The sequence below is a fragment of the Notolepis coatsorum genome (genome assembly GCF_963971535.1).
Source record: "Notolepis coatsorum genome assembly, chromosome: 16".
NCBI classification, from domain to species: domain Eukaryota; kingdom Metazoa; phylum Chordata; class Actinopteri; order Aulopiformes; family Paralepididae; genus Notolepis; species Notolepis coatsorum.
In genome coordinates, this window is record NC_140180.1 from 2,857,881 (window position 1) to 2,871,784 (window position 13,904).

The 13,904-nt window shown below is 43.3% G+C and overlaps 1 protein-coding gene across 1 annotated transcript in view; it reads left to right on the forward strand.

The window, feature by feature from the left end:
- map7d3 (MAP7 domain containing 3) overlaps nucleotides 1-13,904 on the forward strand; it is a 121,943-nt gene that overhangs the window by 29,130 nt on the left and 78,909 nt on the right. Inside the window, exon 2 of the mRNA XM_084331365.1 lies at nucleotides 9,992-10,108. Within this exon, the coding sequence (XP_084187491.1) occupies nucleotides 9,992-10,108 (117 nt within the window). The remainder of the gene's footprint in view (nucleotides 1-9,991; nucleotides 10,109-13,904) is intronic.

Sequence of the window (13,904 nt, forward strand, 5' to 3'; positions counted from 1 at the left end):
TGTAACTAGTAAGGGATATTATGTATAGATATAGTATCTACAGATATGTAAAAAGGATTATGCAGGTATGTACAGACGGATGTGGATAGATGGATATATATACATTAGGCTGTCCTCGACTAAAGAAATTCATAGTCTGCTAATGGCCAATAGAATTGGCGAATAGAAACCAAGTAATTCACCCTCCACACCGGCTTGTCCCTAACGCTACTGTGTCACTCATACAAGATATTCAAATATTGCGCATCAAACGGAGCAGCACCCCGTCAGACAGAATCTAATACCAAGCACATGGAGAAACTGAACGCGGAAGTTCGACTTGCAGATTTGAATGGCTTAACCCTTTCACTACCACACTACAGAAGGTTAACACTTCTGTAGTGTGGTAGTGAAAGGGTTAACCCATTGTCGTGTGGTAGTGAAAGGTAGTGTGGTAGTGGAAAGGGTTAACCTTCTGTAGTGAAAGGGTTAACCCATTGTCGTGTGGTAGTGAAAGGGTTAAGAATCCATATAGGAACATCTGTTGGAGCCATTATTAATGTAAATATGTGATTATCCTGCTATGACATTGACATGTAGAAGTGTCTGCTGCTCCACTGATGAGCCCTAACGTTTGTTGTTTTACTGTGTGGCATACTGCTCGCCCCCTCCCCCAATCTCCCTCTATATGATATGATACGATACATTTATTTATATTGCGCCCCTCAACCAATAGTTACATCGGCCCGGGGCGCATCCCGGGAAAGAAAGAGAAAGAAAAAAGACAGGAACAATACGGAAACAGAAAAGATACATGCAGGGCCAACCAAGCAGATAGAGAACGGACAAGAAGACATAATACACCAGTCATACTACAATACAAAAACTAGCTCATGGATTGTTTATGGCGAATAGGTGTGTTTTGAGCGTGGCCTTAAAGGTCCGTAGGGTGCTTGCAGATGTCAGGTTGAGTTGGGAGCTTGTTCCGGAGGGTCAGTGCTGCGACTGCGAAAGCCCGGTTTACCTTCGTCACCAGTCGTGTGTCGGGGGGGGACTTTTAGGCAGATTTGGTTGTTTGATCTGAGGGATCTGGAGCACGTCTATTATGTTAGGGCTGGGCGATTAATCAAATGTAATTTGATCGCTTCCCACGATCATGACAACAAGATAATCGAGATAAAATGATTATTATTGTGCCAAACGCTGCGTTGCTCTCATTTTGTCTTGTGTTCCCCCCCCCCCCCCCCAGCTTGTGTTGTAAACGCAACACACCATTCCTTCACAGCGGTGCCCCCCCCCCCCCCCCAGCTTGTGTTGTAAACGCAACACACCCTTCCTTCACAGCGGTGCCCCCCCCCCCAGGTTGTGTTGTAAACGCAACACACCCTTCCTTCACAGCTATGCCCCCTCCCCCCCAGGTTGTGTTGTAAACGCAACACACCCTTCCTTCACAGCGGTGCGCCCCTCCCCCAGCTTGTGTTGAGAGGGAGGAGCCACGGCGCGCTTCTCCAGTTATTTTTTTGAACGTCTTTGGTAACTTGTAGAAGACGACAGAAAGGCTGCCTTTGGTCGAGATGAAAGGGTCAAACTAATTCGGTCGTCGCCATGCGATGTTCTCAAATCAATGAGTTATCGTGTTAAATAATCGTGATTTCAATATCAATCAAAATAAACGTTATGATTTTTGCCATAATCGTGCAGCTCTGCTATGTCATATTGTCCTCCATAGACGGCATATCTATATTGTGTTGCGTGTTACAGTGTAGGTTAGTATATTAGGACAAGTGCATGACAGTAAGGTTAGATTTTTTTTTTAACATACTATGAACTAGCAGAGCTACATAAACATCACTGTAAAACTAGATGACATACAGTATCTGAAGAAAACTAGAATGCTAGTAGTTATTATGTCAACTATAAAAACACAGCTAAACTGTATCTCAGCAGCACAGCATCAAATAGTGTATTTTTCACATTAGTGTAGCTAGGCTTTGATGATGCTGGTCGTCTTGTGATAGATTAGACGGGTGTGTGACTCAGCGAGACGAGACGCTCGAAACACACACATCCATCTTTCATTCGAGGGAAGAGCGTGAAAACCAGGGAAGGATCACAAGGCTTTTTAGAAACAAGATGGTTCCGAGTAGGGATGTGCATGAAATAATTTTAGGACTACTGTTCTTAAGACCGAATATTCGAAAATTAGGCTCCCTCTAAATATAAAAATGTATTAAATAAGAATGGTTTGCTTCACTTAAACAAATAATATATATAAGGGCTCGAAATTGCGACCGAATTGGTCGCATATGCGACCGAAATTGTATCTGTGCGACCTCAAAATATAATTGGGAGCATTCGTGCGAATGCAAATAATTGTTCTGGTGCGACCCCCCCCCCCCCCCCCCCCCCCCTGCCCGAACGTCCCTTTCTCTGTACATTCGCTAGTTTGTTTGTCACTCAGTATGTGCCAGTGAGTTGACGGTGACCATTCTAACCAATCAAACGTGAGCTTGACGTTCTTACATTGAATGCTGATTTTAGATTGGTTCAGTTGACGCAGTGCCCTCATGGCCCCTCCCCCTCACAGACCAGTCTCATTAGCACCGAAGATAGCACGCGTGCAGGTCCTCTTTTAACATCACTGAAGCATTAAACAATGGCCCAGTAAACGATTCACTTGTCTAACGTTATCTAGCTGGCTAGCAACTGATAGCTCATAACATCATTGAAATTCGTTTTTGCAGCTGTGGCTAAAGTTAGCTAGCTACCAGTTTACCATCCATCTGCGACGGACTTAATTAAACACTTCATGGAAACGGAGTAACGTTAACGTTATGTCGAGTTCATACTACACTACACGTATGAACGCGACATAACGTTAACGTTACTCCGTTTCCATGAAGTGTTTAATTAGCAGCAATATGTTGTTGAAAATGTAACGTTAATGCTCCGTGCATTGCATGGACAGGAAGCCGCCATGCGAGGACAGGAAGCCGTCATGAAATCGTTGTAGTCATATTGTAGTCTTTTAGTCTTATTAACCAAAATATTTTAACCAAATAAAAAGCAGCAGCACTATTGCATAACCGAGTCATGTTTGCTATGTATTTCTTTCTTTAGGGGAGTAGGACATTTGTTTCAGTTTTAGCATGATGTTTTATAGATGGCTAGGTTAAACACAGGTTTTAGTTTTTAAGAGGGGGGGTTTGATTTGATTGGATTGAAGTTTATAATATGCAACACAACAAACAAACATCAAGTACATATATAGCCTTAAGCCGTTCAAATAATAAATGTATAATATTTTTTTTTATATAATAATAATCTAAAAGAACCGATAATAGTATCGATAAAGTACCGAACCGTTAAGCAGTATCGATAAGAGTAGTAGTATCGATAAAATCCTAACGCCTACCCATCCCTAACTGCCTGGTAGTAATTTTGTTTTTCAATAAAAAAAATATATTACATTATATATTGTTGGTGCTCCTTACATTTTGGTGGGTGCTCCTAAATTTTTGCTGGTGCTCCCAACTTTTTGAAGTTGGGAGCACCAATGCTACCAAGTAATTTTTTTTTCTAGCCCCGATATAAATTATTTATATATATAATAATTAATTAATTATATATATTTCGAATGTGGGGACCGGCACGACTAGTGGAAGATTGGAACTCATCCCTAGTTCCGAGTCGCAGCGAGGGGGCGGTCGGCCGCGGGGCAAAGGAATTAGCAGGAAAGAAAAACATTTGCGGTCATTTCCTGTAGGGATGCTGGGCATCGATTTTAGAATAGTCTTAATAGTTCAATTATAAACAATCGATTAGTTTATGAGAATATCGTTTCGTCTCAAAATATATATTTTCCCTCGCTTTTACCGGCAACTACACTGTGTGGTGTATTTAGAGGGGAACCTATTAACAGTTACACCGGTGAATGAACGGCACGCTGGGTAATGCTCGCCAGGTAGCTTAACGGTTAGCTTGTTAGCAGCTGGGAGAAAAGAAGAGAAAGATGAAGAAGGAGATCGGAGTTTACATGGCAGCCACGTTTTGTACGTTTGCCATGTTGTTTCACTAAGCTCCCACGTTTCAAGCGTCAGTGGTGTAACGTTCGCCTGATCCGCTAGCATCAGCCGTTAACAATGACAGCAGCCAGCTAGCTCGCGTGTCGAGTATCTCATCTTTCAGATTAATAATCGAATAGTAATTTAGTGAGTTTCGCCAATCCCTAATTTCATGCCACTTAAAAACATAATTTCAATAAAATAGCTAAATAAATCGTTTGTTTTAGTGCAGTGTATAATGTATAAGCTGGCCCCAAGCTTTCAGTGCAAAAAAATAAAAATAAAATTTATTACATTTATCATTACTTTTCTTTTCAAACACATGGTGGCGCTGATGCGTCGTCATGGTGGCGCTGCGCCCCTATGCCGTTGTGGGGAAAGATCTGGAGCAGCAACACTGGGATGAAGTCCCGCTCGCCGACAATGAAAAGGCGGCTTTGGCTGCGTGTTGACTCTGGTCAGGATATGAATCACACACACAGCGCCATGTCAGACAGATCCTTATCAGTCTTGAGAGAGAGAGCGAGGCCGCCTGCCCGAGAGCCTCTCACTAGACCGTGTAGGTGTCCGTGTTGCACGACAACTGTGGCCAAATGTCAAGTAGCTTAGAAACAGATAAGAAGAGTTTCTCCACCTGGTTCACCTCGACACTCAGAAAATGCATTCTTAATTGAGATTCATACATGAATCATGATAGAAGGTCGAGCTGCACGATTTGGTGAAAGAGTGCGATTATTGTGGACATTGGACAATATATTACGATTGCAATATAATAAATAAATGGCATCATGAGTCTACTTGCTTGGTTATCAAGGAAAATGCAGAGATTACTGATTTGTTGTTTGTTTATTTCTCAACTCAAACATATTACAAACTAAACCATGTGCGATATTTATATTTAAAAAAACAGGGCTGTCAATATTAACACTTTATTACATTTTATAATCGTAACAATTAATCACGTCACCCTGTTTGACCGCAGCAGCCTCCCACAGTTACTCCGCCTGCTGGTTACTCCCGGTGGCTGGCTGGTGACCTGTGCGTTTACATTCCTGAATCACACGCGCCACAGGGAGAACAGTACCGCAGCATTCGCTACATTATGTTTAGGGTTGGGTACCGTTCACATTTGAACCGATATCAGTTCCTGGAATTCGGTATAGGTAGGTACCCAACCCAACAGTACCCTTTTTCAGTACTTAACTCTCTAATAACAAACTAAATGTACTTCCAAATGTCTCATTTCCAACATTGTTATTGGTTTAGAAGATTGTTATTTATTGTTGTAACACACCACACACAATAAATCGCATGATCATGTATTATGTTTTTAAATATCAACATTATCTGGCCATCCGACAGTAAATATGATCAAACTCCTCCTCGCCTGGTCTTTCCAAAGACCCAAGAGATGAGACCGTATTTGTGGAAAAGGCTCCCTCTATTCTAGTATATTACACTAAACATGTAAAGGTAGGTACCCAAAGTTGGCACCTATCTAGTGTGAATCGGTACCGACTGTGTAGAGCTGTGAATCTTCACTGGCCTCACGATTTGATTACGATTCAGCTGTCCACGATTCAATTCGATGATGCATCTCGATGCAGCTCAATAATATATTACATCCTCAATTTTATAATCTATATTACTGCTTTTTCATCAATTAATACAAGCAGTCGGATAAATTAACTTTTATTTAGAAATCAGAATGTCAAAATAAATGTCTTTACTAGTGTTGCATTGCATGATACACAGATACTAGAAAGGTATCTCGATACCCAGCTGTTAAAAAACGGTTCAATACTCCATTTTATTAGTATCAGTAAGTATTAGTATCAATACTTTTAGAATAGCCTGATGCTGGGCGGTTAGGTGGCGTAGCGGAGATTGCGTTTGTCACCAACCCCGGAGCTGTGAGCTGGATTCGCCTCCGGGGTTGTCACCAGCTTGGCTGGCCGTTCACACTAATACAATTGGCTGTATTAGAGGGTGGGAGAAGCTGGCGGGGTGGGTCCAGGTCGTTGTAAACAGCGACTCCTACAGTTCGGTCGGGGCGCCTGCTAAGCGCGGATTGGACGTGAGGGGGATAGTGTGGTCCTCCCACACGCTACGCCCTCTCAATGAGAATCCGCGCTGCCAGGTGAAAAGAAGCGGTGATTGGCTGGACGTGTGTCGGAGGAAGCACGTGGTAGCCTCCACTCTCCCAGATGATCTGACTGTGGGGGGTAAGTGCGCAGCGACCAGGAAGGGATTGGGAATTGGCATACGACTAACATTGGGATGGGAGAAAAAAATCGGAGGAAAATGGAGGGGGAAAAAGATAAAAAAAAAAAAAGCCTGATGCTGTATTTCCGATGAGTTGAGTGGAGTTTTTTATTTTAATAAATCGATTATGTTCCGTCACTGCATCGATGCAGAATCATCCACGTCGCGATTAGGGGTGGGACGATACATCGATCCAGATCGATACATCGATGTAATTATCAACAATCGAATCGGATCGATGCGATGTAATAAGATCGATTCATATCGATACTCTTATTTTGAAAATCCTGTGGCGAGTCTCATATCCGCCCAAGAACAACAGCAGTAGCTCCGTGTGTGTAGACGTTACAGCATAGCATTCTCCCTTTCTGTGTGTGTGTGTGCGCGCGTCTTTGGAAAGACCAGATGAGGTCAGAGGAGTTTGATGTTTAAATGTTATTTAAACATAAACAATATAATACATAATAAATGTAGGCCTATACATGATCATGCAACATCAACAAATTGTTGTAGGAACGGTTTGGGAGAGGGAGGTTGTGAGTTTTGAGTTCCAAAAAATGTAGCTTAAAGTTTAAAGCTCAATATATAAAAACGTGGCACTTTACAGTGAACAGGAGGTCTATTTGTATTAAAAACAATAGATTCATTTTCCTTTAAATGTCTGGAAGAGCTCAAAAATACAAATGTCAAATGATATTTTCATTACCTTTTTTTTGTTGATCTAAATGTTACTGATTGTGTTAAATGGGCATATGATATCATCTCATATCGATCGCAGGCACCTGAATCTAATCGTATCGTATTGTATCGTGAGAGACTTTGTGATATCGTATCGTTGTCCAAAGAATCTATATCGTATCGTATCATGATGAAACTGGTGATTCCCACCCCTAGTAGCAGGCCGCTCTGTTGCTCTGGGCTCGGCAGAACGTTTGGGCTCAGCCCTAGTAGCAGGCCGCTCTGTTGCTCTGGGCTCGGCAGAACGTTTGGGCTCAGCCCTAGTAGCAGGCCGCTCTGTTGCTCTGGGCTCGGCAGAACGTTTGGGCTCAGCCCTAGTAGCAGGCCGCTCTGTTGCTCTGGGCTCGGCAGAACGTTTGGGCTCAGCGCTAGTAGCAGGCCGCTCTGTTGCTCTGGGCTCGGCAGAACGTTTGGGCTCAGCCCTAGTAGCAGGCCGCTCTGTTGCTCTGGGCTCGGCAGAACGTTTGGGCTCAGCGCTAGTAGCAGGCCGCTCTGTTGCTCTGGGCTCGGCAGAACGTTTGGGCTCAGCGCTAGTAGCAGGCCGCTCTGTTGCTCTGGGCTCAGCAGAACGTTTGGGCTCAGCGCTAGTAGCAGGCCGCTCTGTTGCTCCGATGTAGCTCCTCTGTCTCCCATCTCCTCTGTCTGCAGCCACCAGGTACAACGGCAGGCACTGCATACACTCCTCTACGTTGGGTATGAGTTGAATGCAGCCACGATGCTAGACTTGGCTGAGAACGGACCATAATGTGATGCACCGTCTAAATAAGACCGTCATTAATGATTTATCAGACCAGAGGAATTATCTGGAGATTTAGCTTCCCCTGCAAATCTGGGGGAAATATGATCCGGGGGGGGGGGGGGGGGGGTCTGCCTTTTGCCCCTCTGACACACACACACACACACTCTCTCGGTCTCTGTCTCTCTCTCTCACATGTCTTCTCCACTTCCTTCCCCCCCCCCCCCTACCTTCCTCTCACTTCATCTCTTCAGTCTCCAATCCCCTTTATTTCTGCAGTCTTGGCTGAAAATGTGCCACTGAGCCCTCAGCCCAGTAAGGCTGAGACGATATGCCGTTAGGAAGAATCGATAAATCGAGACCAAATTATTGATAAATATTGATATTTCTATTAGTATTTATTTTTTTAAACGTCTTTCCCCCGTCTTTTTTTTTTTACAACAAATTAATGTTTATTTTGCAGCAATTCTTTGTCGTTGCCGCCATCTTTAGTGTTACAGATTTCCCCATTAAAAACCACCACAGTGATCCTTCTCATGTTACAGTCTGGTCTCTGGATGTGATGGAGGAGTGCACTGCATGTTGAAGGCACCGTGCAGAGTTGCAATTCAACTGAATTTACATGAAATGGGGATGTTTTAACTAAAACATGCCACAACACCTAGTATTTTAGTATAGTATAAAAAAAAGTTTAATTCTTTCTTTTTATTCAAGGGATTGGAGACCATAGCATTGCGTCTTAGCTAGGGATCGGCGTGAGTAATCGGTTACTCGAGTACCGGCCGTTCCAACTGAACCCGAGTGGTTTTTGAGGCTGGTGCCACTGAAACGGAAATCTCTCTCTGAAATCCCGCCAAGGCGTGACTTGTTACAGGAACACTGGTCAGCTGTGGAGCATGAGAGCGTACTGTGTGTTTGCTTTGAAAGCTAGCTTAGCGTTATCTAAACGCTAAAAACAATCACTGGTCGCTAGGGTTGGGCATCGTTTGGATTTGAACGATTCCAACCCTACTGGTCGCCCACTTTGCGTAGCGTTCCGTTCATAGACTAATATTAACACGGACACGATGCCGCCCCTTGAACGTAGAGACCTGCTGCAGACAGAGTGGAGGTAATGTAATTATATTTATTACAAATGGTAACTTGACTGTTTTGACTGACGATACGCATTAAGCATCACGTATATTGCTTTGCATTATCCACTGAGGCATAATAAAATCGGTAGTGTGGTGTGTGACTCTGTGCAATATCTCATTATTATTATTATTATTGCTGCTGAAGATGCATTCTAAAAGTAGATTTCCCTAAACAATTACTAGAGTACTACTGGAGTAATTCATGCGAGTACTACTCGCTCTGGGAAGCGTTCTCGTGGCCGTCCCTGGTCTTAGCCATGTGAGCCACTAGGATGCTCCTTGTGCCCTACAGAGTTTTAAAACACAGCTGAGGACTCACCTGTTTTTATTGGCGTTCTGAGGCTCGGTAAGCCACACAAAACGTTGTTATGACTTTGTGTGTTTACTGTATTTTGTATTTCTTTTGAGTATTTCTGTTTTTATATTGTACAGCACTTTGGTACAACTTCGGTTGATTTTAAATGTATAAATAAAGTTGACCTTGACCTTTTTGAAAACTTGTCTGCAGTTTAGTTTATTTCTCATCTCTAGATCTGTGGAGCAGTCGAGTGTGTGCGTGTGCGTGTGTGTGCGTGTGCGTGTGTGTGTGTGTGCAGTTGTCATCAGCTCCTAACGACCACAGCGTGGCCTACCTAGGATCAGTTGTAGAAGACTTTGCATGCATACTAATTACTAGACATCTCGGGGGTCTGATCCCAGAGTGGTGTCTGGTCCGTGCCGTGGTGGCAGCTCGGCGTGTGACGGAGAGAGAGCAGTGTGGCACAGCGGGGCCAACCATGACCGGGGGGGGGGGGTTACTGCCGGCTGGCTGAATAGCTGGATTGTTCTGCAGCTTCCAAACCCTGCTGGATCTCTCCAGAACTTGCATTCCTATGTGGAGGAGAAACAAAAGCACCGAGGAGAACGCGCCCGCCGCCCGGCACAGACTCGCCGTGTTGTTCCAGAAACACACCCGACTTCATTGATTCATATACTGATTTGATATATTCATTCACGCTCCGGTAGCGATGATGATGATTACATACGACGAGGCTGAATGACTAAGGTGTCTCCTCGTCTGTGTCTTTCCACAGCGGCAGCTGCGCAGGCGCAGGCGGAGGAGCGGCGCAGCCTCACGGGGAACGGCAGCCCCGGACCTCCTGCAGCCACAGCCACCAGCACCACAGTCAAAGCTCCGGGGCCCAAGCCAGGTAACCGCACTTAACCCTTTCACTACCGCACTACCAAACGGTTAATCCTGTCACTGCGACGATACAGAAGGTTAACCCTTCAACTGCCACACGACAAAGGGTTAACCCTTTCACTACCACACTACCGAAGGTTAACCCTTTACTATCACACTAAGGGCTAAACGTTCGGTAGTGAAAGGGGTTAAATTCCAAAAGTAGGGTAAATCTGCAGTGCCGCTCTGTGACATTGAGTAGGATATTACAATGGAATAAAAGCCAAAACAACCTTACCACGTATATATATATACACGTGGTTGGCCCTCAAGCCAACCACTCAAGTTGGCCACTAGGTCAAACACCAGAGGGGATTGTGAGGTCCATTTTAGAAAGACCGCCTTCAGCAAAAATGTTCTATCGATAAAGGGAAGTGGAACATGGAACAGCCTTCCGGTCCCCTTAACACTTTGCATGCCACGCCCGAGATTATTCTGGTTAGGCCTAACAAAAACAATGGTTTGTTTCCGGTTGCCGACCGACCCTGCCGATTTAGGTGCAACCCAAATATATTTGATGGGTTTATAAAAAAAATAAATGATTTTTTAAATTTTTTTTAAGAAACCCATAAAATATATTTGTTAGAATATTCCAGGAAAAGGCGATTATCAGGGATTCTCTTCTTTTTTCCGTGAAACCGAGTGCTTTTCAGAATGGTAGAAAACGGAAATGAACCGATAAAAAAAAACAATCTGCTACGACAATGTTGACTGCAAAATGAGTCTTTGATAAGCAACGGGCAGATTAGACACATAGCCATAATTTAAAACATAGATTAGGCGATATTAACGCTAACATTGAAGTGGCCCTGGGCATTCAAGGGACTAATAATGAATTAAACTTGGGCAGTGAAAGTGTTAAGGGAATGTACCACCCTGTCTACCTTTAGGGGCCAACTCAGGAAATGGCTGTTAGACAGCCAAATATGCACTCATTAGGGATGTTAGTGATGTTGTACTGACTGAATGTCATGTCAGTGATGTCAGTTTTTATGAATGAATGTTGTAAGGTCCGTTTTGTGTTTGTTTTATGTTAGGACTACGGGTGGAAATTAGCCCTGTGCTATTCCCGGCATATTTACGTACTTATCATGCTGTGATGTTATGCATACACTCATGTAAATGATGTTCATTAATTTGCATTGTCCTTAATAAACAAATCTTAAATCTTAAGCGTTGGATCCGAAACACGTATATATACGTGGTTGGCCACGGATGTGTGGGGAACTATCTTATAAATGGCCTTTTTCAGTGTTTAGCATTGTTTCCTAGCTATGTGGACTTGTATTAATAGGATCTATGTCTCTAATTCTCATATTGGCACATTCTTCCAAATCTTCTCTCACAATATTCACCCTCACTGAACTGAGTCATCTGAAAATTTGCATATCTGTGATGTCAGAGATTTCTCAGCTGCATAATAATGTGGCAGTTGGTGTGGCAGTTGGCACCAGGCCACACAGTGGTTGGAGCCCAGCCTCAAAACGGCTTAAGATCTTGAGGTAGAAAAATGCTGTTTTTGAGTACTTGATTAGAAATACAAAACAATGAATTTTTTTGAAAAATACCTTACAGAGGTGTTCCATAGACTCAAAGGAATTGTGTAAAAGTGCCCAAATAGTGAAAGAAATAGTAAAATAGTTCCCCTTTAAGCTATAAATATGGGATCCTATTTTTTTTGTATGCATTTCCAATCGCATTTTTTTTCTCCCGGTCATGTGATTTTGAGTATCCGCCGATACCGATTTTTCCGAATCCGATCTTTCGGCAATGCATTAAGAAAAAAGAAAAAGAAAAAAATTCATCAAGTTGACCCTTAGTTTTTTTTTCTTTTTTTATATTATACAGTATCCAACTATCCATTATAATGATTATATCCAACATGGATATGGCTTTTTTAACAATATATCCATTATATCCAACATGGATATATAGCTTCATTTTTTTTACTTATTGCAGCATTGGATAAAAATTCAAAACAAAATAAAAATAAAGCTCATCAATGGTGCACCACAAAATAACCATGTACACTAAAACAAATGATGTGCAGAATAGTGCAGTAACAGAGGTAGTGCAGTAACAGAGGTAGCTCGACTAGCTTCACAAGTTCAGTTGCATTCAGTCATAAATAGGGATGTCCGATATTATCGGCCGGCCGATATCGGCAGTAAAATGTGATATCGGAAAATATCGGTATCGGTAAAAAAAAAAAAAAACAATAACAATATTTTACATTTATTTAACCTTTATTTACCCAGGCAAGCAAGTAAGAACCAATTCTTATTTTATTTATTGTCAAAAGTATGCATGTTGGTTTAATTCAACAACAAGAGATATGTAAGGGATAATGTATGGCTACGAGGTCATTGTCGCAAAATAATTGACCGACACGGAGTTTAAAATACCGAGGCGCCGCGCCGAGGTGTTTTAAACGTAGTGAAGGTCAATTATTTTGCGACAATGACCGAGTAGGCTATACATTATCCCGCTTATTACATGGCTAACTTACTAACAATATACCTAATTCATTTGACAAATCGCAGTTGTTCTGTGGCTCTGTCAGCCCAAATAAAGTGATTATTATTATCGCGGGCAGCCTCTGTGTTCTGGCTCCGCTCGTCGCTCCGCCCCCTGTCATCGCCGGCACGGCAGTGTCTAATTGCACTGAAACAGTGCGTCAGTGGGCTTGATTGCGAACAGCTGCGCTCTGCGGTCATTATTGAAAAATCTGCGGTCATTATTGAAAAATAATGACCGCAGTCGGGGGGCTGTTGACCAATCACAAGCAAGCATTTCGGCGAATGTGAAAACGCCATGTAATAAGTAATGTTAATTTTTACTTTTTTAATTATCATATTTTGCACAGATAATGCTTACATTTAGAAAGCCTTTTGAATGCATCCAGTGAAATTATTAGTTACCTGAAATTATTCAGTTTTTTGGGGGGAAACCCTGCATATATCGTTATCGGTTGATATCGGTATCGGAAATTAAGAGTTGGACAATATCGCAATATCGGTATCGGTAAAAAAGCCAATATCGAGCATCCCTAGTCATAAATAATCAAATAAAATATAAAATTGGCTTAGTGCAGAATAATTGTAGCCTATGAACTAGTCTAGTTAAAAAAGAAAAGAAAAAAATCACTGGCCCGCTCCTCACCTCACAGATCACTGACCTGCTCCTCCAATAGGAGGCTCCTCACCTCACAGATCACTGACCTGCTCCTCCAATAGGAGGCTCCTCACCTCACAGATCACTGACCTGCTCCTCCAATAGGAGGCTCCTCACCTCACAGATCACTGACCTGCTCCTCCAATAGGAGGCTCCTCACCTCACAGATCACTGACCCGCCCCTCCAATAGGAGGCTCCTCACCTCACAGATCACTGACCTGCCCCTCCAATAGGAGGCTCCTCACCTCACAGATCACTGCCCTGCTCCTCCAATAGGAGGCTCCTCACCTCACAGATCACTGACCTGCTCCTCCAATAGGAGGCTCCTCACCTCACAGATCACTGACCTGCTCCTCCAATAGGAGGCTCCTCACCTCACAGATCACTGACCTGCTCCTCCAATAGGAGGCTCCTCACCTCACAGATCACTGACCCGCCCCTCCAATAGGAGGCTCCTCACCTCACAGATCACTGACCTGCTCCTCCAATAGGAGGCTCCTCACCTCACAGATCACTGACCTGCTCCTCCAATAGGAGGCTCTCATGCCTCACAGATCACTGACCCGCTCCTCCAATAGGAGGCTCCTCA